Source organism: Vombatus ursinus, unplaced genomic scaffold, assembly GCF_900497805.2.
Source record: "Vombatus ursinus unplaced genomic scaffold, bare-nosed wombat genome assembly UNPS02013931.1, whole genome shotgun sequence".
Classification (NCBI taxonomy): domain Eukaryota; kingdom Metazoa; phylum Chordata; class Mammalia; order Diprotodontia; family Vombatidae; genus Vombatus; species Vombatus ursinus.
Window position 1 is genome coordinate 842,286 of NW_020953709.1, and position 22,129 is coordinate 864,414.

Sequence of the window (22,129 nt, forward strand, 5' to 3'; positions counted from 1 at the left end):
ATGCAGTGACCCGGCCTCCTGCCTGTCCCTCCATCTCTGGCTCTCCCTTCTCATCTCCCCTCCCGGCTTCTTTCAAGTCCCTAAAATCCCACCTTCTCCAGGAAGCTTTCCCCAACCCCTCTTCATTCTAGAGTCTTCCCTCTATTACTGATTTCCAGTTTATCCTGTATCTAGCTTGTTCTACACGGCTATTTGATGTTGCCTCCTCCTTTAGACTGTAAGCTCCTTGAGGGCAGGGACTGGTTTTGCCTTTGTAGCCCTGATGCCTAGCACAGTGCCTGGTGCGTAACAGGCTCTTAATAAATGTTGTAGACTGACTACTTGTATGACCTTGGACCAGTCACCTCATGCCTACAAGCCTCAGGTTCCACATTTGTAAAATGGGAGGGGGGGAGTCAATGACCTCTAGGGACCCTCTCAGCTTCCATCGATGATCCCAGGCTACTACCACACCTGACACCAGGATTACCGCCCAGGCACACCTCCTTAGGTTCTATGAGAGGCAAGTCAACAATCACCTACTATGTGCTAGGAGCTGGGGATGCAGAGATGAGCTGAGAGCCAGATCCTGCCCTCGGGGGACTTATATTCAAATGAGGGAAAACGGCCTAGAACTGGAAGAGAAAAGAGGGTGAAGAGGGAGGTGCTCAGGTAAAGGCCCTGGGCCAGGAATGGAAGAATCCCTGGCACTCTCCCTTCAGGGTGCAGTTCTGGTCCCACCTTCAAGGGCTGCATTTTTTCTTTTCTTTTTTTGGTGAGGCAATTGGGGTTAAGTGATTTACCCAGAGTCACACAGCCAGTTAAGTATCAAGTGTCTGAGGCTAGATTTGAACTCAGGTCCTACTCACTCCAAGGCCCAAGGCTCTATCTACCGCGCCACCTTGCTGCACCTGAAGTGTTGCATTTTATTAACAACCTACTATGTGACTGGGGCTACGCCAGCCTCAGAGACTGAAAGGAAATAGTTCCTGCCCATAGAGAACTTCCTTCTTATGCATTGGGAGAAAGAAATCTATCCCTTCCTCCCTCCCTCCTCCCTCTCCTCCTTCCTTTCTTCTTTCCTTTCCTCCACCCCCCAGATGCAGACCCCACCACCTCCCACCTGCTTCAAGTCTCTCCCTACTCCAGCCATCCTCCACTCAGCCACTGAGGTGATTGTGCCAAACACCTTTGAAAAACACAAGTTTCGCCAACTCCAGACTGTGCAGTGGGATCTCTTCATTTTATGGAGGGGAAAACTGAGGCTCAGAACCAGGGGTGGGGGGGTGGGAGTGGGGTGTCCGCCTCGGCACCTCTGCCTGAGGAACGCTTTGTTTTGTATTTCATTTTATGTTTTTCCCCAGGCAGCTCAAGGTTACTGTTACAAGTCTCAACTTTTCACTGTGACCTTGGACAAGCCCCTTTCCCTCTCTGGGGCTCAGTTACCTTCTCTGCATTCAGGAAGAGGACATGGTGAGCTGGGGCCCCTCCCAGAAAGCCTGTCCCCCAGCTCCAACCTGGAAGGATCCCTGGGGCCTGGATGGACTCTACAGAATGTGAGAATTGCCTCCCGGGCCTCAGGGGTGCGTGCCCAGCACTGCCTCTGATCCTCCTACCAAGTCCTGGCCTAGGAGAAGGAACCCCAAGGCATCTCCGAGGGACCTGACATTTCCCTAAATTTGGCAGGCCTTGCAATATGATCTACGGAGAATGGGAGCTGAGGAGGGAAGGACAGCAAGGGGGAGTCTCTGAGATCCTTGGGGCAGGTCTGATTTCATCTAACAGAACCTGGGTGCTTCTCCCCACACACCCTCCTGGCTCCAAATTCATTAGTAAGTACCTAAGGGATGGTGGTCAGTTCACTTCAGAGCCTGGGGCCTGGAGTGTCTCTTCCCACCCTCTTCGCTGAGTCCCAGCAGAACCTGCTCTTAGAAACACTGACACTTCTCCCACACCCAAGGGCTGGCTCCCCCAGGGAGAGCAAGGCTCCCCTCAGCTTCCTTTAGATGGGCTCCAAACCCGCTCTGGCATCTACACCTGAGCGCCTTCCCAGCTCCCACATCCAAGGCGTCTCCCAGCGCTGACATTGTATGTTCTAAAGGTCTTGCCCAGGTCTGACGTTGCAGGTTCTGGGGTCCTGCTCAGCTCTGACACTCTGTGTTCTAAGGCCCCTCCCAGCTCCTATATGAAGTTCTGAGGTGGGGTTCTTGACCTCTGTTGTGGTAGTCAGGTGAAGCCTATAAATCCTTCTCAGAATAATGTTGTTTTTTTTCCAGCCAGAGAAAAAGTTTATTAGAGATAAATCACATAGGCCAGGTGACGTCCGTCAGGATGAGCGGGCGTGAGACAGTCTCAGCCTTTGAATGGGGGCCAGGGTGGGTCTTATATACACTAAAATGACTTTGGGTGACCCGGAATAATGTTTTTAAAGGCATAAAATAAAATACATCAGATTACAAAGGAAACCCATTATACTGAAATAGTTATGAAAATATTTTCTTAACAAGTTCATGGGCCCCTGGCTGAGAATGTGCTCCAAGGTTCCACCCAACTTGGCCATTCCAGGTCCAAAGGTCCCTAAGGGCTCTGCCCTTCCATGTTTTAGGCCTAAGGTCCTTTTCAGCTCTGACAACCTAGGAATCCTCGGCTCCCCCTTTCCAGCAGGGACACCAAAGCAGGGTGGGGGAGAGGGCTCTCAGCCAAAATCTTTGGGGGAGGGGCTCTTCCTCCCATACCAGCTGGGCTCCCTTGGTAGCATTTCTATCCCCCCCCCCAATCCCCCTAAAACCTTCAGGGCTATTGCCTGAGCCTTCCCCCAGAGGGGAAATTCCTGGTATTGCTTTCCATCCCTCAATCAGAGTCCTTCACCTCCCCCCCACCTCCACCCATGACAAAGCAAGTTTTCCGAGGAGTCCGAGCCTGGAAAATGTGCAGAGTCACGGTGGGACAGCAGTCTGATCTGTGTCCCACCTACCCCTGCGCTGCCCTCCCAGGCCTGCCCGGAAACCCAACCCAGGGGTCATCCGACTAAGTGGCCGGGCCAGGCCAGATCCAGTCGGCCCCTGCGCTCCCCCTGGCTGGGCCCCCTCTCCGAGGAGCCCCCTCCTGGCCTCCCTCCCTCCCTGGTAACCGAGAAAACATCTCCAGGAAATCAGGGGCCGGCAGGCAGCTGCCGCTGCCCCCGCCCCCACCACCACACTCGGGCACACACACAGCGCTTCTTCAGGGGCGCCCAGCGCCTGGCCAAGCCACCCAAGTGCAGCGATCAGAGGCAAAGGACAAAGCCTAGTGCCTTCACAGTGGGGACAGTTCCTTCTGTGCTCCAGGAGCCTCTGGGCTCCACCTTCTTCTTCTGTCCTAGGGCTCTGACTTTCTAAACTGCTCTATTTTTAGCTCCTTTGGAGCCCAGAGACCTCCGGCGGCAGGTTCTACTGTCCCTTCAAGCTCAGACATTCTGTCTGAACAGGAATGCCCTCCACACCCCCACAAGACGTCAGGTGGCCCCCTCCCCACACAATTTTCAGCATTCCAGTATTAGCGCTTCTCCCATGCAAGATGCCACCGCACTCGTCTTGTCTTGCTGACCAGGGATGACAACCAACCATGTATCTAATGCCACCCAGCCCACTCACTTTACAGATGAGGAAACTGAGGCTCCAGGAAGTGAAACCACTTGCCCCAGGCCACAGAGGACCTCTGACTCGAGGACCAGCTCTTCCCACTACAGACTAGCAGCACACCCCAGAGAAGGGGCTAGGTGTCTGCTGACTGACGGCTTACAGAGCAGCATCATGAATGCTACAAATTAAGCACATCACACACTGGACATTTGCAAAGGACATTGCATCTATTAGTATATACCTCTTGTCTCCCCAACACCCAGCCCAGTGCTTGGTATACAGAAGGCACTTAACCAGTGCTGATAAGACTCAACTGTAGCCTGTGAGTCGACGCTTGTCCAAGGGTACACACAGCAGGGTCCGGGATCTGAACCTGGGTCCTTGAATTCCAAATGGAGGCAAGACTCCTCTGGAAACCCGGAGAAGCCTCTGGACCAGGCTCAGAATCATATTTTTAAATCCATGCAATATATAGGATTACCTTCTCCCAACTCCAATTTTATTGAAATCAAGATCTAACTTTTTTCCCCATTCAAGTTTCCAGGCACCTCCCCCATTCTTCTCTGGCCCCTTTGGGTGGGCACCCGTGGTGCCCAGTGAAGAAGTCCCAGTCTAGTGGGTCCCTGCGTCGCTGGGGATCTTGGAACATTTCACTCGGCCCTGGGACCTCAATGCTTCTTGTCCCCTGGGCCGGGCCCTAGGAAGGGACCTAGTTCCTAGTTTTCCAACTGCAGCTGCCCCTAGAGCTCACATGACTGAATCGGAGTAAAGAATCCTTTTTCCCTGTCCGGATTTCCCCCATTTTCTCATTTGCCAAACTCAGCTACACAAAAGATTTTCTTAGAAAACCAGGTGGCCCACCACCCCAGCCCCTCCTCCCTAAAAGTCTCTGGGATGAAGGGGGGGGAGTGCATTCAGGAACAGGCGGGAACTGGTGACATCAGCAAGTCCCACCTGGGCTGCAGAGCCTGCCCAGAAGAGAGAAGGAAGCCATATCTGCTTTCAGCAGAACCCAGGGAGGGCCCCAGGGCCCCAGAGGGAGACAGGAGCACATTCCAAGCTGGCTGCTTGCGGTTATCTCTCTTGGGCCAATTTTCTCTGTCTCTCCTCTGGCTTCCTGCTTCTAGGCGATAAGGTACAATAACGTTACATAGGTATGGCTTGAAAAAAACCATCTTTTCATGGGAAGGGTGAGGAAGGAGCCCAGGACCTGGGGTTCTGATCCCGGCTCTGTCATTAACTTGGGGTGTGGTTGATGGCCCCTCTTTGAGCCTCCTGCTCCCCATCCATACGATAAGGGGGCTGATCTTGGTACCCCAGGCTCCTTCCAGCTCCGAAATCCTACAACCGGCCCTTATTAAGAAGCAGAATGGGAGCAAGGCTGTGGTCATTTGCTCCCCTACTTTGGAGGACCCATACAAACTGAGGTCCCAAGTTTCTGCCCCTGGGTTTGGCAAACCTCTCAATAACCTCACCTGGGGTGCGTTTGGGAGTCTACCGATAATGATTGCTGTCTTCTATTCTTACAAACATGCCCAGTGCCAAGGGCCTCCAGGCGCCAGTATGGATTTTAAGAATCCATCCTCCCATCTCCTGGCTTGGGGAGCCAAAGTCTGGGGTCCGTTAGGCAAGGCGGGGGATGATAGCACAGGGCTGGCCTCTGCCCTCCTTGACTCCAATCCCCACAAAGCCATAGGCATCCAACCGCTAGTGACCATGAGACTCACAGGCCCACAGAGTCCAAGTGGGAAGGGGCTCCGAGACCCTGGAGTCCTGCTCATTTTACAGGGCCATGGGGGGACTGAAGCGCAGCATGAACGTGACTTGTCCAATGCCGTGTGGCTTGACCGGTCACCCAGCTCCAGTCACTGCACCCTATTTCCTCCTGCCCTGGGTCCCAGGGCCCATTCCAATGCAGAACGGCTGCATGCCAGTCTTTGGGATTTCACTAGGGACGACCCTGGATTCAGAACCAGAAGATGCTTCAGAGGCCATCTTGCCTGAGCATCTCATTTTTACAGGCTGAAATGGCTGGGGAATCTGCCTGGCAGATGCAGAGCCGGGAAGCCCCTCCTCTAACTTGGGCCCTGCTGGGCAGGGCGGGCTGCTGCCTCTGAGCTGGTGGACAGAGCTGGCCAAGTGCACTGAAAGCCTGGTCCAGGTTTGGCCATGGGTGCCCCCCATCATCTTGTACCAATTTCCCTGTGCCAACTTCAGCTGTCTGCAACCTGGGGTCCAAAAGTTATCCTTTAAAAAATATGTTCTGGTCACTGCATTTCAGTGGAATTGGTTTCCTTTGTCGTAACCTCGTGTATATTACACCTTTGAAAATAGCAGACTCCTGAAAAGGGGTCCCACCTTGTTTCCCAGACTGCCAAAAGGGTCCAGGAACAACAGAGGTGAAGAACCCCTCCTTCCCTGGTCCCTCTGCAGTCTTTCTCCGTTCCCTCCCCAGCATCGCCCCATTGACCTCCCCCCCGGAACCACCAGGTATACACGGATCTCTGCAGACTCTCAGTCTCCCTATCCGGAATTAAATTTCCTTGGGGACAGAGGTCACTTTTGTCTTTGTTCCCCCCCTCCCAAGTTCTTTAAGTTCTCGAAGAGAAAGGTTTAATTTTTTTTTTCTGGTCTTTGTGTGGACATCGAACGTGACGTCCAGACTATCTGGTTGTTGATTGACTTGGATGACCTTGGGCAAGGCTGGTCATTTCTGGGGCCTCAGTTTCCCCATCTATAAAACGGGGGGGGGCTTGGAAATCAGACATCCAGGGTTGGAATGTCGGAGACCGGCTGGTCCAACGCCCTTCACAAGGGATGGGAGGGGGGCTCCGCACCCCGCACTCTTTCCAGTGCTCGAACCCTGACTCTGGGCTCAGATTCTGGAGATCCCAGCCCTCCAGTGAGGGCCACCAGGGTCCACCTCTGCAGCTGCAGGGCTGGGAGGGGGTGGCCTCGCTCCAGTGGCGGCGCTGAAACCCCCTCCCCAATTTCTCTTCACTCCCGGGGGGGGGGCCCATCCCAAATGCAATCCCCTCCTAAAAACGGGGGAAAAGAAAGTCATCTCAGACAAAGGGGCGCGTGGATCCAGCCTAGGCTCCCTCAATAACCCCCCTCCCCATCCACAGCGTCCCCCCACCCCAAGACCTAACGCAAGGCTGGCTGTGGGCAGGGGAGGGGGGAGAGCGCGGTGTTGGGAACAGCGTGAGATTCGAGACTCCGCTCGCCTCCCCCCAGGGGACGAGAAGAGCCACCCCCCCTTCCCCCGTCTCCAGAGCGCAGACTCAGACGGAGGGGGCTGAGGGGGAGCGGGCGGCGAAGGGCGGAGGCCGCAGGTCCCGTGATGCCAAGGCCCGCCCCCCGCGCACCCCCCGCGCAGCCATTGGCGGGGGTTGACGTCACGCGGGGCGGGGCCTCGGCGCGGCATAAAAGGCGTGCGCGGGCGCCCCAGAGTCGCCAGAAGCGCAGGTAAAGGGAGTCGCTGCGGTTTCCTGCTTCAACAGTGCTTGAACGGAACCCGCTGCTCGATTCCCGGCCGGAGCCGCCCTTAGCCACCTCTCCACCTTCACCTCCACTAACCAACACTTCTTCCGTCCTCCCGTTCGAGCAGCAGCCGCCCGCCTCAGCCGCCCCCGGCCGTCGCCGCCGCCGCCGCCGCCCCCCAGCCTCAGCCGCAGCCGCTGCGCAGCCGCCTCCTCCCGCCTCCTCCTCCTCCTTCTTCTTTTCGCCGACTCCGCCATCTCCGCCGCCATGACGACCTCGTCCCCCTCTCAGGTGCGACAGAACTACCACCAGGACTCGGAGGCCGCCATCAACCGGCAGATCAACCTGGAGCTCTACGCCTCCTACGTTTACCTGTCCATGGTGAGGACGGGCCCCGGGGGGTGGGGGCGGGGGCGAGGGCGCCCCTCCCCTTCCTCCCCTTCCACCCGCCCTGCGCCCCTCCCCCTCCCTCCCACCGAGCGGAGTGGGCCGGGGCGGGGGAGTCTGCGCCGGCGCAGTGTCGGCTGTACCAAGCCCCGCCCCTTCCGAACCCCCCCCCCCTCCCGAGAGCTGGGGCCATGCGGGGCAGGGCGGAGCCCGGGCTAGGAGAATGGCCAAGATGCAGGGGGGTGGGGGCGGCCCCTCCCCTCACTGGGTCCTCTCTGTCTTGACCCCTGGTTTTAACGCTCGGGGTCCGGAGGGCAGTCTGGTGCCCAGTTTGACCTTGAGCCGCTTTCATTAGCATCCCCCGCCTGTTGGGGTCTTGCAGGGGCGAACACCCCCTTAATACATGGACATCTGGGTTGGTCGTGCAAAGAAAACACAAGGAGCCCAGGAACAGCATCTCGTTAGAGGTTGCTATTCTGTGGCTCAGATATGTCGAGCACAAAAACGCAGAGACCCCAGCCCCAGTCTGGCCATATTGCCTGGAAAGGGTGTCGTATCACCAATTCCAGGAGTGGGCTGAGCTCATCGGAACCTTTGGGTGATGGCTTTAGGTGCTAAGACCCTAGAAGGAAAGTGAAGGTCTGATGGTGGCAGTTATTTGGCCCGAGGTCATCCTTGAAATGATGCTCGATGACCCCGTAATTGTCCTTCTGGGGTCCTGTGTTTTGGTTCAGTAGGGCTCCGTCCCCAGGAGTTGGAGAATAATCCAGGTTTTGCCGTCTTTTCAGTCTTACTACTTCGACCGAGATGACGTGGCGTTGAAGAACTTTGCCAAATATTTCCTCCACCAGTCCCACGAGGAGAGGGAGCATGCTGAGAGGCTGATGAAACTGCAGAACCAGCGAGGTGGCCGGATCTTCCTGCAAGACATCAAGGTGAGCGGGGACCCGGAAGGAGCTCCACAGGTGGGTGGGGGGCTCCGCATAGCGAGCTGGGGCTCACCAGACTGACCTCTGTGTTACAGAAACCAGACCGAGATGACTGGGAGAGTGGGCTGAACGCAATGGAGTGTGCTCTGCACTTGGAAAAAAATGTCAATCAGTCTTTACTGGAATTGCACAAGCTGGCAACTGACAAGAACGGACCCCCAGGTGAGTATCTGGCCCCCCCCCCCAGGCACACCGGAGAACTGGATCAGTTCTTAGGAAGCTACTCCCTCTTTCCACAGTGATCAATGAATGTTACCAACAGCCTTGCCTTTCTTCTTTCAGTTATGTGATTTCATCGAAACCCACTACCTGGACGAACAGGTAAAGTCCATCAAACAACTGGGTGATCACGTAACCAACCTGCGCAAAATGGGGGCCCCCGATTCTGGCATGGCGGAATATCTTTTTGACAAGCACACCCTCGGAGACAGTGACAACCAGAGCTAAGCCACGCCTGGCTTCGCCCACACTTGGGAACTGTGGGTGTGACTCCTGCTGTCTTTCAGTGCATGCATATTTTGGTTATCTGACCTTTTCATAATCTGTACCAAAAAACTACCACCATTTACATCCCAATAAAGTGACTTGGTACTGATGAAAATCACTGTGTGCTGAGTTTTTATTTTGGGAGGAAATACACTGTATGTGGAAATCTATTTCAGTTACACAGGCTGAAGAAGCCAGTTGGCTAGGGCTGTAGGGCTCGATAAAGAGATAATTTGGGTTGATTTAAGCTGATCTAGTGTAGATACACCTAGTGTATTGGGCTAATGAGCCCCTTGGGTTTCCAGGACTGGGGCTGATGAATCCTCTGGGTTGGGGGGGGCATGATGGACACCCCTTAAGTAACCCTAGTCCGAGGAAGAAGGATGAACTTCCCATAAAGCAGTCCCAATGGACTTGAGGTTTGTTGCCCAGAATTCCCCATCCAGGATCTGCCCTAAATTTTAGTTGGCGTGAGACGAGAAGCCCTTTGTTCAAGCTATGCAGGGACTCCTCCCCTTTCTTCAAGAGAAGCTAAGCGTAGTGATGACCATTGGGACGGGCTTCTCATCCAGCTCTGTTCATCTGCTCCTGTTCACCCAGCAAGCTCACTGAGGAAATGAAGTTTAGGATAAGATGGTGGCCTAGTCAGTGGTGGGGTGCGGTGGAGTCCCACTCCTTGAACCCAGGAGTGGGCTTGGCAGACAGCCCCTCAGGCCAGGCTAGGGACAGAGTTGCTTGACAGAATTAGGGTTAGGGTAAGGGTTAGTCTCCCATGAGACCACTGCCCCCTGTCTGCAGAGTGCTGGTGGTTTGACATAACCCCAATAAATCCCAGTGGTTTCTTAATCCTACCCACTCTGTAGGCTAGGGATTTCACTAAAATCCTATGTACAGACTGGGAGAGGGCCTCTTGAAATGCAGGGGAATTCTGAGCTCCCACAAAACTGTTAGTGTTTGGAGACAAGTGTCATCCCCAGCACAAGAGCTGAGACTGCTCGTCCTTAGGCCCAGTCACCCCACCCCCCTGGCCCAGCCTGGCCTCCATCCCAAACCAGAAGGCTAAGTGAATGTGAAAGTGGGAGTCACCACTCCGGACCACATTGCTTTGTTTCTTCTTTTTTAGCATGTGGGCTGAGAGCTTGAGGGTTCAGGATATTTTGAGTCTTTTGTGGTTGAAGGAAACAGCTGACTGCTGTAAGAAGGGAGAAGCTTGACCGGACAGGCTGCTGGGGAGGTGGCGGCTAGCTGTCCTCCTGAATAGTGCTCGGCCTGTGGGAGAGAAGGAATAATAAAGAAGCAGCTTTGGCTGGTCCTGCACTGCCCCTTTTAGTGAGCAGATGGGAGTAACTGAGGCAGTCATGGTGCCCTTCCGCCCTTCTTTCCTTCCTTCCTTCCTGTCTTTGTTTCCTTTCCTTTCTTCCTGCGTTCTTTATTTACTTCCCTTTCTTTCCTTCCTTCCCTCTTTCCCTCCTCCTTCTCCTTCCTTTCTTTCCTCCCTCCCTCTTTCTCATCCCTCTTCTTTCCTGCCTGCCTTCCTTCCTTCTCTTCTTTCTCTTCCTCCCTTTTCTCTCCCTCCCTTCCCTCTTTCTTTTTTTCTTTTTTCCTCCCTCCCTTCCTCCCTCCCTCCCTTCCTTCCTTCCTTCCTCCCTCCCTCCTCCCTTTTCTCCATCCCACCTGCCTTCCTGCCTTCTTCCTTCCTTCTTGCCTCCTTCCTTCTTTTCTGTTTCTTTTTCTTTCTTCCTGACTTCTTTATTTCCTTCCCTCTTTCCCTCCCTCTTTGTTTCCTCCCTCTCCTTCCCCTTCCTTTCTTTTCCTTTCTTTCCTCCCTTGCTCCCTTTTTCTCATCCCTCTTCTTTCCTGCCTTCCTCCCTCCCTCCCTTCCTCCCTCCTTCCCTCCCTTCCTTCCTCCCTCCCTTCCTCCCTTCTTCCCTCCCTTTCTCCCTCCCTCCCTCCTTTCCTCCATCCCTCCCTCCCTTCCTTCCTTCCCGCCTTCTTCCTTCTTGCCTCCTTCCTTCCTTTCTTTGTTTCTTTTTCTTTCTTCCTGCCTTCTTTATTTCCTTCCCTTCCTTCCCTCTTTCCCTCCCTCTTCGTTTCCTCCCTCTCCTTCCCCTTCCTTTCTTTTCCTTTCTTTCCTCCCTTCCTCCCTCTTTCTCCTCCCTCTTCTTTCCTGCCTTCCTTCCTTCCCTTCCTTTTCTCTCCCTTCTTTCCCTCTCTTTTCTTTCTTTTTTCCTCCCTCCCTCCCTTTCTTCCTTCCTTTCTTCTTTCTTTCTCCGCTGACTGGCTTTCTCCTCTGCTGTCTAGTTCAGTTTGGCCAGGGGTCTGCTCTGTAAGGGAACAGAAGGAACTGCCCAGGGAAGCCTCAGACCCTGGCCCCTGAGTTGAGGCCCTGGGGCACAGGCTAACTGAACCTGCCCACTTGCCCCGAGTCAGGAAAGTCACTTCTTTCCCCGATTGTTTCTATCAGCCCCACCAAATCTCCCTCTGCCAGGGAGATGCCTGAGTCTTTGGGGGAAGGATGCTCAGCAGCTGCCCTGTGCTCTCTGGTGAAAAGGACATCACTTACAGTCCCCACATCTTTCGGAGGCCCCGACGTTTCCATGGAGACCTGGCCAAGGGCGCTGGGTCCATTGTCCTCCGAGCCGGGCACAGCAGCTTTGTTGTGCCTGACTGGAGGGAGCAATGGAGGTGCCAGAGGGATGGAGCTGGGCAGGGAAGGATCATCACTGGGGCTGCCCACTGCAGCAGGGAGTGACTCTGAACAGAGCACAGATGTGTTCCGCAGGGCCAGCCAGGGCTGCCAGGGGCTTCTGGGTCTCCTAAAGTTGTCTGGCTTCTCCACGTCGGGAGATGCAGCCTGAAAGAGGAAGTTAGGGCTCTCCAAGGCTGTGGTCTGGGCCTCGGGGGTTCCCGGGGCACTAAGGCCTTCATTTTTCCTGGGCAGGTGGTCCTCCAGGGTGGCCACCAAGGAGGCATCAGGAGCTGTGCCTCTCTCTGTGGGCCAGACGAAACCTTCCCTCACGCTGGAAGTCACAGAGTTTTGGCTCGCATCCATGTCGCTGGCCTGCGACGGGCAGAAATTGGTACCATTGTCCTTGGTGAGGGATGAGGTGGTCTGGACGCTGGAGAGAGCAGCGGCTCTTCTGCCTGGCGGACGCCTCAGGGGGAAAACCGGAGGGAAGGAGCTGATGGGCGTCTGGGGGGCACTGTAGAAGCCGGGCCTCTCATCGAAAGGGCTGGAGATGAAGGCGTCCAGCTCCCGAAGCTTAGAATCTTCACTGTCCCACTGTTCCCTCAAGCTGGAAGCAGCCTGTGCAGAGGTCCAGGCACTTCTGGGCTTGCCCACATCCTGGTACGGGTAATCCCTCCTCCGGAGCAGGTTCATTCTGGAGGCAGACCTGGTGAAGCCGGCTGGCTGCACCCCCAGGAGGCGGCTGAAAGGCCCCATCAACGGAGTGGAGTGTCTGGCTTCTTCATTCTCCTTAATCTGCTCCAGGAGCTGAAATTCCATCTCTTCCTTTTGCATGCTGCGAAGAGGTAAAATCCCCACCTGGTGAGCCGGGGTCAGGACCCACCCCTCCCAGCCACATCTACCCCTCAAAATGAACCTTTGCTCAGCCTACAGAAGGCACTGACAGGCGGGGAAAGAGCAAATACTTGTCCCTTACACTTCTACAGTAATAATTCGCATTTGGCTATCACGTCAGAATCTATGAAACGCCTTTGTGTTCATGATCTCCATTGGTCCTTACCACCCCATTCATGTAACCAAGTATTATCACTCCAATTTACAGATGAAGAAAAAGACTCAGTGAGGAAGCTGAGGCCTGTGGGGGTGAAATGACCTTGCCCGAGGTCAGAGTGGAAGAGATCAGAGTCTTGGAGGCTTCAGGCATTGAAGTCTAGTAGAGAGAGCACCAGCTGCAGTCAGAGGACCTGAGCTGGAATCCCACCACTTTGCTAGTTAGGTCATGTGTGCTGGTTACTTTGGCAAATAGAAATCTCCCCTCTGAGACTCACTACTTGTGTGATGTTGGACATGTCGCTTCACCTCAGCCTGCCTCAGTTTCCTCACATGTAAAATGGGAATATAACAGCATCTATGTCCCCGAGTTGTTGTTTGGATAAATGACATAATATTTGTATAGTGCTTTGTAAACCTAAAGCACTATATAAATGCTAGTAGGTAATTCGACGACTTTCTCGTTTGGTAAGGTATCTGCATTCCCTTCCAGCTCTAAATTCTATGATTCTGAGACTTGCAGCCCTAAATCTCATGATTTCCTGAAATTGCGAATGGTAGGATTGCAGATATTGGAGCATCCAAATGGGGTACTTGCTTTGAGTCCTTCCTGGCGCTTCTCAGATCACACCACTAGGGGACCCCCAACACCCAGGCAACAGTCCGCCATCCACAACGGTCGCCATTGCAGAACGGCTCTCCTGAGCCCCTTTCGCCTCTGAAATTCCGCCGTTCTGTATGGGATCCATGCAAGGAGTGATGGGGTGACTCAAGCCTTCCCCAAAGCAATGCACCACTCAAAGAAATGGGAGCTGGCGGAGGAGGCGTCTCAGGGCTGAGGGAAGAAGTGTCCCAGATTTAGAAATCAGAGGATTTGGGTTTACATCCTAATTCTGCGGCTTCCTTCCCAGATGGGACCTTGGGCTGGCCACCTTCATTCTCTGGGCCTCAGTTTCCTCATCTGCAAAATGGTGGGGTTGGACCAGATGACCCCTAAAGGTCCTCCCAGGTCTCAATTTAAGATTCAGGTCTCTGTGATTGTAACTGGAAAACCAGACTAAGATGGAGGAGGGTTTCATTTCCGGAGCCTAGCTGAAGAGCCCCTGAGCCTGCTAGGGGTTCAGAGTATCCCAGGGCTTAGAGCTGGATGGAATCCTAGAGAACTTGTAGCCCCACTCTTCACTTTTTCCTATTAATTTCTTCTCATAACGTTGTCACTGCAGTGCCATATTTTTAGGAGATGTGACTGTGGGTTAAGACTCTGGTGTCATTTGGAACGGTTGGGTTTGATGTTTATTATTATTCTATATGCTTGTTGGGATGTCCAAAAGACCAGATGTGCTATATAATAAAGGCCACATTAATATGAGAGAGAGAGACAGACAGAGAGAGACAGATACAGAGATGAGAGATAGAGAAGACAGAAAGAGAGAGGGAGAGACAGAGACAGAGAGATAGAGAAGACAGAGAGAGAGAGAGACAGAGAGAGAGAGGAGAGAGAGAGAGGCAGAGAGAAGAGAGAAAGGAGGCGGGAGAGAAAGAGAGGGAGAGAGAGGGGAAGAGATGGAGAAACAGAGAGAGAGAGAGAGAGAGAGAATGGCATCTTAGAGGTCCAAGTAAGGTGCCCAGGGGCACACAGCCAGGAAGAGTTAGCCATGAGGTCCCCGGCTCATTCTCTCTGATGAAGAGAGACAGCGAGTGTCTTGTGTTCATATCCTTCAGGCCTCTCTGCTCCAAGATGTTCTATCAGATCAGTCTACCTCCTTAGAAACCATTTCCCTCCAAGCCTCATGGGATTTTCCAGCAGATGAAAGGCCTTGCACTCCTCCCTCCATCTCCCCACCACTGGGGTGGGGGGCGAGGGAGGGCCATCCCGAGGCAGGGGGCTCACCTGATGTCGAAGGTGGAGCCCAGGAAGGAGGCCCGCTTGGACTCAGCAGCCGCGGCCGTGTAAGGCAGCTGGGGGGCTGGGTCATTCCAGTACGTGTCCTTTTCCAGGACTGGCAGGTCTTGGTGCATGTCATCCACAGCCAGAAGAGATACCTATGGGCGGGGAGGGGGAGAAGGAGAGAGAAAGAGGAAAGGGACTGAGCTGGGGAGCCCCAGGCCGTCCCCTGAAGTGCAGCTCTTGGGGTCAGTCACACTCTCCTTTTCTCCCCTCTGCCTGAATCTGACTGAAATTCAGCTGACAGTGAATGAACTTGATGAAGGAAGGGCAGGCTGCCATGGGGAAAGCCAGCTTCATCACATACTTCAGCCAGGCTGGCTCCTCTCCACTCCACCCCCCATCTTGGGTTTTTTGGCCTCCAGCCCTTGGCTGACACTGTTCCCTAGAACTGGAATGGCCTCCCTCCCCCTTTTGCCTTCCTTTAAATACCCACCTCAAATGCTACCCCCCCAGCTGGGCTTTCCCCATTTCCCCATCAGTAATATGCTCAGACCTCTCCCACAGGTCTATTCTCCTGCATTAAAGCCTCTAGTATGGAATATGTGTTACAACATCTCTTTTGGGCTTGTTGGATTATAAAATCCCTGAGGGCAGGGAGCCACACCCTTGTTAAATGTTGTAGCACCCTGGGCTGGAGGCACAGGGCTTGGCACGCAGTAGCTGTTTAATCAAAGTGTGTTGAATATGTAAATGAATGAATGGAATGTTTGTGAACAGGGAGGTCCCCTGGAGAAGAGGTCTGGCTTTCCCCGTTTAGGGGTTGTTTGTATGTATATGAGCCTCAGGTTTTTTGTTTTCTGTGTTTTGTTTTTAAATCCAAGCCTCCTTGACTCTTAGCACAGTAGCAGGCATATAGTACTTGATTAATAACTCTTAGTTGACTGACTGCTAGTTGACCTGCTTTAAGTCTGATCTCGTCATCCCCTCACTCAATAAATTCCCTTGATTCCCTAGTAGTGCTTAATATATGCCTTTAACAGGAGCTAGGTGGCAGGACTTGGAGTCAGGAAGCCCTAAGTTCAAATACAACTTCAGACACCTACTAGCTGTGTGACCCTGGGCAAGTCACTTAACCTCTGCCTGCCTCAGTTTCCTCATCTGTAAAATTTGGAGAGTTACAGCCCCTCCTGCATAAAGTCGTTGTGCTTTTTGAAGGCTAGCTAGCTGGTTTTTAGCTGACTGGTGACATGGGCTTGTTATGGAGAGCAGAAAAGTGAATGTGTCTGAGAACATTTTTATAAACCAGAAGTCAGCCACATGGGATGTATTTTTGTAACTCGCACTGGTATCTTGTCTCCTGTTGGACCAGAAGTTCCAGGGGATAAGGACTGTGTCATATCTAAATTCTTCTATGTCCCCACCAGCCAGCACAAGGTTGTTGCTTTTTTTTTTTTCTGTCTCAGTGCCCAGAATGGAGCAGGCCCACCACAGCAGCTCAGTACTAGCTGACCCCGTCATTCCTGTACCTGTAAGTTCCGGTCAATCAGCCAGTTGACCTCAAAGTCATCATCGTCCTCTCCAAAAGGGTTAATGAGCTGCTCAGCCACCTGGTAGAGGGAGAGGGGAGAGAGAGCAACGAACTGGTTCGGAAAACTCACGTCCTCAACCTTGTGGATTGATAGGACAGGCTCAGACCTCCAGGAAAGCTGCCGCTGAGGCCCCAGTGTCAGGCAGGCACAACTTCTGCCAGGCTGGACCCAATCCGGAGGTCACCGCCATATTGAGCGCTCGCTGACGCCTTCCTCTGTCCAAGCCCCTCCAAGTGTCTCAGTCTGGTGCTCAGCCTCCACCCCCCAGTATGGCATTACATGCCAGCCCAGATCCTTTCTGCCTCCAATCCTCCTCCGAGGCCCAGCTCAAGTTGAGCATCTTAGAACAGAAATCTTCAGTGATGGGAGGGGCCTTAGAACATAAAACGCCAGGTGGACATAGAACGTTAGAGCTGGAAGAAACCTAAGAATTTGGAACAGAGAAGATCTTATCTGAGAGGGGCCTTAGAACAGAGAACCTCATCATTGGAACAGAGAATGTCAGATCTGAGAGGATCCTGACTTTAAAAACAAAGAGAATGTCAAGGAGAAGCTAGGTAGCTCAGTGGATAAAGCAACCATCCCTGGACTCAGTAGGACCTGAGTTCCAATCCCAGCCTCAAATACTTACTAGCTGTGTGACCCTGGGCAAGTCACTTAACCCTGATTGCCTCTAAGAAAAAAAAAAGGAACGTTAGAGCTTAGAACATAGCTCACAGAACATCAGGGCTAGGAGGGAGCTTAGAACACAGAACTTAGAATGGCTGAGATGGCAGGAAGCTCAGAGACGGTCTAGTCCAATCCAGTCATTTTATAGAAAAGGACGTAAGAGACTAGAACATTCCTTCTGGCGATCACCATTGTTGCCGTCACTTAACCCCTGTTAGCCTTCTTTCTTCCGGGTCCCCATTCCTCCCCCTCCCCCACCGTCCCCTCCCCACGCTGCCCAGCTCCTGGCCACTGGCCACTGGCACAACCGGACGGCATCCACTGGCGCAGGACGGCCCCGAGGCTCACCTTTAACCAGCCAGCGTAGAAGAAGAACTGGAGAAGAGTGAAGATGGGTATGAAAAGGTCGAGCTCGTGGCCCGGGTAGGACTTAGCTGGATCCAGGAACTGCCGCCCTATCAGACAGGCCAGAAGGAAGCTATAGACGGCGACGGTGACCACCTGGGTTATGAGGTGGAGAAGGCCGTGAGTCACCCCACACTGAAGAGGGGGCTCCTTCCCTCCCATGCCTCCTGCCAAGACAAGCGGAGACATCGACGGGCTGATGGCCTCCCCGCATCGGGCCGGCTTCTCCACCAGCCGAGCCTGCTGACGGAACTAGGCCCAAGAGTCTCAGCATCTCAAGATCATGGCAGCCTAGAACCTCAGAACTGAAAGCTGACGAGTCCAGAGGTCCTCCCCGTGCAGGGACCCCACCCCAGCTTCCCGCTCAGCCTCCCCATTTCAGGGAACGAGGGTGCTAGGGCTCTAGGATTCTCTGCTTCTGAGCAGAGCTGGAAGGGAGGGACCTTAGAACACAGCGCATCAAGGCTGGAAGGAGCCTTAGAACCTTGGACGCTGTAGAATTTGTCAGAATTTCATGCTTGACCCTTCTCGGCCAGAGAGGCCAGAGTCTCTCCCTCTCTGTGTTAGAGGAAATGGAATCATAACGCAGCCACAAGACAGATGGGGAAGCTCAGAGCTCCGAGCGTCCTCAGGGGCCCTGTGGTTCAACCCTGCCTGGACAGGAATATTCTCGAAAGCCACTAGGTGGGCAGGAAGGCCCAAGTCCAAATTCTTCTTCAGACCTTTGATAACTGTGGGGGCCCCAGGGCATGCTGAACTCTCTCTGCCTGCAAATTGGGGCACACGTCAGCTTCTCAAGGTTGTGAGGATCAAGCAAGATGCTATATGCAGTGAGCCCTGGAGACGTTAATGATTATTATCAAGCATTCCCGACAAGTGGTCATCCAGTGTCCACCCAAAGACCTCCAGTCGTGGGGAGCTCACGGCCAGCCAAGTTCACATTTAGGCAAATCTCACCCCCAGGAAGTTTTCCCCTTATGTTAATCTGTGTCCCTGCACGTTCCCACTTGGGGAACGTACAAGACACAAGGGACAGGTGTGGCTAACATCACAGATCACAGCCCTCTTGCTCTAGAAGGCTATCTACTTCCCAGAGGCTGTTGACTGGGGGCCATGAATTAAAAAAAAAAAATTTTTTTGTAAATCACTGTATTTCAACACAATTGCTTTCCTTTGTAATCCCATGTATTTTATTTTTACGCCCTTAAAAAACGAGTCTGTAGGCTTCCCTAGACTGCCTGCCCATGCCGCCTAGGACAAGAGGAAGACTGAGCCCCTCAGGTGGCATCTCTGCTGGTGCAGGGCCCAGAACTCCTGTGCCTCCCAGAATCCTGCGTCATCCTGTCCCTCCCCTGGGTCTGGTTTGCTCACCTGTGTGTAGACCAGAGGCACACTGATCCAGTCATAGCCGTAGAGGGCACCACACTGAGAGCGTAAGGTGTTCAGTTCCTGGAGAAGAACGGAGGGGGACAGGTAGGAGACCGTCACGTGTGAGCCCTCCTCGCTCCTCCTGACCCGCACGTCCCACCCTCACTGCAACTCAGCACTCTTGTTTGGGAACCGGCCATCTCTTGTGGCTGGCGACAAGGTGGCAGAGAGAGACACAGTCAGGTGTGACGGGGAGAGCCCTGGGATCTGAGGACCATGATCTCAGAGCTAAAAATGACCTCAGAACACAGAACATCAAAGTCAAGTCTAACCCTCCTCACTTTACAGTCAGAGAAACTGAGGCCAAGGGAGAAAGTGACTCGTTCAAGGTCAGAGCGACTGCAACACTCATCTTTTGAGTCCTTTGACCCTAAACCCAGAACTTTTTCTGTCTAATTTGCTTCCTTTTCCTTATGCCTTTGGACAAGTTATTTCAAAACCTTTAAGCCTCAGTTTCTCCATTCTGTAAAATCAAGATCACATCATTGGACTAGCCGTTTCACAGGGTTGTTGTGAGGAAAGTGTTTGCAAACACTTTGTAAACAAAGAAAATGAGAGCTCTTATCTGCTCCTGGGGACAGTGCGCCAGTCAGGGCCACTGTCCCACGTGGTGCCTCGGTGGTGCTACATGGAGGCTTAGGTAGTGACTGGTGGATAGGAAAAAAGTCTAGCCCAAGGTGGTCTTCAAGGGGCCTGACCTCACAAATCTTATGCTGCCTCTTACACTCATCCACCACTAATGGGATGACACCTAACCCTCCTCTGATCTCTCCCCTCTCCACCCCCTCCCCCATCCTAAGCCTCAAGGACTCCCCCCGAGCTCACATTCAGGATCCCCTGGAGAACAACGCTGTCCCTGATCTGGCCCTCCCTTCTGGCTTTGGCGGCCAGGTTGGCGAACCACACACACGGAACCCAGAATTTGTTGTGGGGAGAGTTGAGGCTCTCAAATCGTTTGTGCTCCTCAGGGGTCATGAGGCCTGGGGACAGCAGGAGAGAGAATGTCAGGGATGGGCAGATGGGAAGGGGCAGAGAGAGGGACCCACAGAAAGGGGGACAGAGACACAGAAACGATGGCAAAACAACACAGATCTAGCCAGGGCTAGCTGAATGGGTCAACAGGGATCAGCTCCTTTCTGTGTTGACTTGGGGCAATCAAAGGTTAGGTGGGAAGATTGCCAGATTTGGAGTCAGAAGTTATTCGGTTGTTTCAGTCATGGCTGACTCTTTCTGATCCCATTTGGGGTTTTCTTGGCAAAGTTACTGCAGTGATTTGGCATTCCCTTCTCCAGCTCATTTTATAGATGAGGAAACTGAGGCCCAAGAGAGTTAAATGACTTGCCCTAGTCTCCTAGGTAAGCAAATGACAGGGCAAGGATTTGAACCAGAGCTTCTGACTTAAGGCAGCTAGGTGGTGTAGTGGATAGAGTGCTGGGCCTGGAGTCAGGAAGACTCATCTTCCTGGGTTCAAATCTGGCCTCTGACACTTAATAGCTGTGTGACCTTATGCAAGTCACTTAACTCTGCCTCAGTTTCCTCATTTATAAAACAAGGAGGCTAGACTAGGTGACTTCTGAGGTCATGTGCTATACTAAATCTCTAAGTCTCAGTGGACCAGTTACATTTATTCTGCCTAATGCCCTGGGCTGTTAGAAGGAAAGCGCTTTGTAAACCTCCAAGAGCCCCCCCAAACATGGATTGTTGTTATTGTGATGGTTATTGTCTAGTCAGTGTGGTGTGTATAGTCGATATTCAGCTTTAGAATCAGAAAGACCAGGGTTCAAGTCCCTTAACTTCTCAGTACCCCAGGCAGCTGTCTAAGATGATAAATTACAGAGCAGGGACCAATTTGCCCTGAGGGTGGATGTTGACTAACTGAGTATTACAAGCACAAATCATTCTCTTCCTAAATGTATCCAAATTGTTACTAACCAGACCTCCCAGAGTAGGAGTGAAGCTGCTGCTCTGTCAGCAACCCTCAGGCCCAGAGTAGGAAGGTTAATGCTAGTGGGCGTTTGTCAGCACTCAGTTTTTGTTTTGTCTGACTCCTTCTCTCCACTACACCCCATACCCCCACACCCATGCCCACGTGAATGGTGGAAAGGGCCAGGAGATCTGAACTCAAGGAGGCCGCCATCCTGGCTCTGGTGATGGTGGTGGGAGTTAGTACAAAGAACATGGCCTGGATTTTGGAGGAAGGGGACTTCATGTCTCATCCCGTCTTTGCAGCTAGGTGACCTTGGACAAGTTATACCTCCTCTTTGGGCCTCAGTGAGGAGGGCTGAACTGAGTGCTACATTTCTGGGGTCTTCCTAGCCCAGCTAAAATTCCATGGAATCCATAGTCTAGGCTCCACCATCAACTTGCTCTGAGGCTTTGGGCAAGTCACTCTCTGGGTCTTTTTTGGAGAGCTAGGGGCCTCTTGAGATTCATGACCTCTTCTGGTTGGGGTTCCAGTCTAGCCAAGAAGCCTGACCTAGCAACAAGGTGGTGTAATGGGTAGATCAATGGGCCTGGAGTCAGGAAGACCCGAGTTCAAATCTAGCCTCAGATACTTGCTAGCTGTGTGACCCTGGCAAGTTCTTTACCCACTTTCTGCCTCAGGTTCCTCATCTGTAAAATGAGGATAGTTAATAAAATAAATAATAAAAACCTACTTCCCAGGGTTGTTGTGAGGATGAAATGAGCTAATATTTGTAAAACACTTTGCAAACTTTAAAGTGCCATACAAATGTTTGTTGCTATTATTGTAGAGATGGGGCCCAGGCCTGAACCCCAAGCCAGTGGGGGGGTTGTCCAGCCCCCAGGGGGCCGGGGTACCCCACAGTGCCCCTTCCCATCAGCCCTGCCCACTTACCAGCCTGCACCAGGTGTTGGGTGCTGGGGAAGCGCTTGTAGACCGCGGTGCTGACAGAGCGCAGGATAAGGACGGTGCACAGGTGGGCGTAGCGCATCAGGGTGCGGCGAAGCAGCCGGCCTTGCTCATCCTCACCTTCCACGTTGGCCGAGACCAGGTTCATGAGCCGGTCAGGCCAGGGGATGCTCTGGTATTGGCTCCACCAGCGGGATACAACAAGGGTGACGTAGAAACCTGGGCCGGGGAGAGACGAAGGAGGAACTGAGACCCCGAGGTCATTCAGTCACTCCATCAGCCAACAAGCTGGGAATGAGACAATGTTCTGGGTTCTGGGCCTAGCAAGACGAAGAACGAATCAAGGAGCTCACAGTCCACTGGGGCCAACACCATCAACACACATATGCATAATCACGGTAAATTTAGAGACTAAATCCCAGGTAGTTAATCACAAGGTAGTTTTGGGGTAGAGGGCACGGAGGATCAGGAAAGGCTCTGTGCAGAGTGGGAACTTGAGTTCTACCTGAAGGAAGGGGGGGGGGAGAGAGAGAGAGAGAGAGAGAGAGAGAGAGAGAGAGAGAGAGAGAGAGAGAGAGAGAGAGAGAGAGAGAGA

At 53.2% G+C, this 22,129-nt stretch overlaps 3 protein-coding genes across 3 annotated transcripts in view; 1 reads left to right on the forward strand and 2 right to left on the reverse strand.

The window, feature by feature from the left end:
* The first annotated feature begins 7,043 nt into the window (after positions 1-7,043).
* Positions 7,044-9,059, forward strand: FTH1 (ferritin heavy chain 1). The gene is made up of 4 exons (XM_027858864.1): positions 7,044-7,463; positions 8,258-8,404; positions 8,494-8,620; positions 8,721-9,059. The coding sequence occupies exons 1-4, from the start codon at positions 7,350-7,352 to the stop codon at positions 8,903-8,905; spliced, it is 573 nt and encodes a 190-aa protein (XP_027714665.1). The 5' UTR covers positions 7,044-7,349; the 3' UTR covers positions 8,906-9,059.
* Positions 9,060-9,122: 63 nt separating this feature from the next.
* LOC114040709 lies at positions 9,123-12,467 on the reverse strand. Its single transcript, XM_027858857.1, has 2 exons — positions 11,508-12,467; positions 9,123-10,213 (listed from the first exon to the last, which is right to left on the reverse strand). Exons 1-2 carry the CDS (start codon positions 12,465-12,467, stop codon positions 10,064-10,066), a joined length of 1,110 nt encoding a protein of 369 aa, XP_027714658.1. The 3' UTR covers positions 9,123-10,063.
* Positions 12,468-14,570: 2,103 nt separating this feature from the next.
* LOC114040738 (bestrophin-1-like) overlaps positions 14,571-22,129 on the reverse strand; it is a 14,022-nt gene continuing 6,463 nt past the window's right edge. Inside the window, exons 3-8 of the mRNA XM_027858912.1 lie at positions 21,520-21,753; positions 19,488-19,642; positions 18,606-18,683; positions 17,178-17,330; positions 16,098-16,178; positions 14,571-14,726 (exon numbers count right to left, since the gene is read on the reverse strand). Coding sequence (XP_027714713.1) covers positions 14,571-14,726; positions 16,098-16,178; positions 17,178-17,330; positions 18,606-18,683; positions 19,488-19,642; positions 21,520-21,753 — 857 coding nt within the window. The remainder of the gene's footprint in view (positions 14,727-16,097; positions 16,179-17,177; positions 17,331-18,605; positions 18,684-19,487; positions 19,643-21,519; positions 21,754-22,129) is intronic.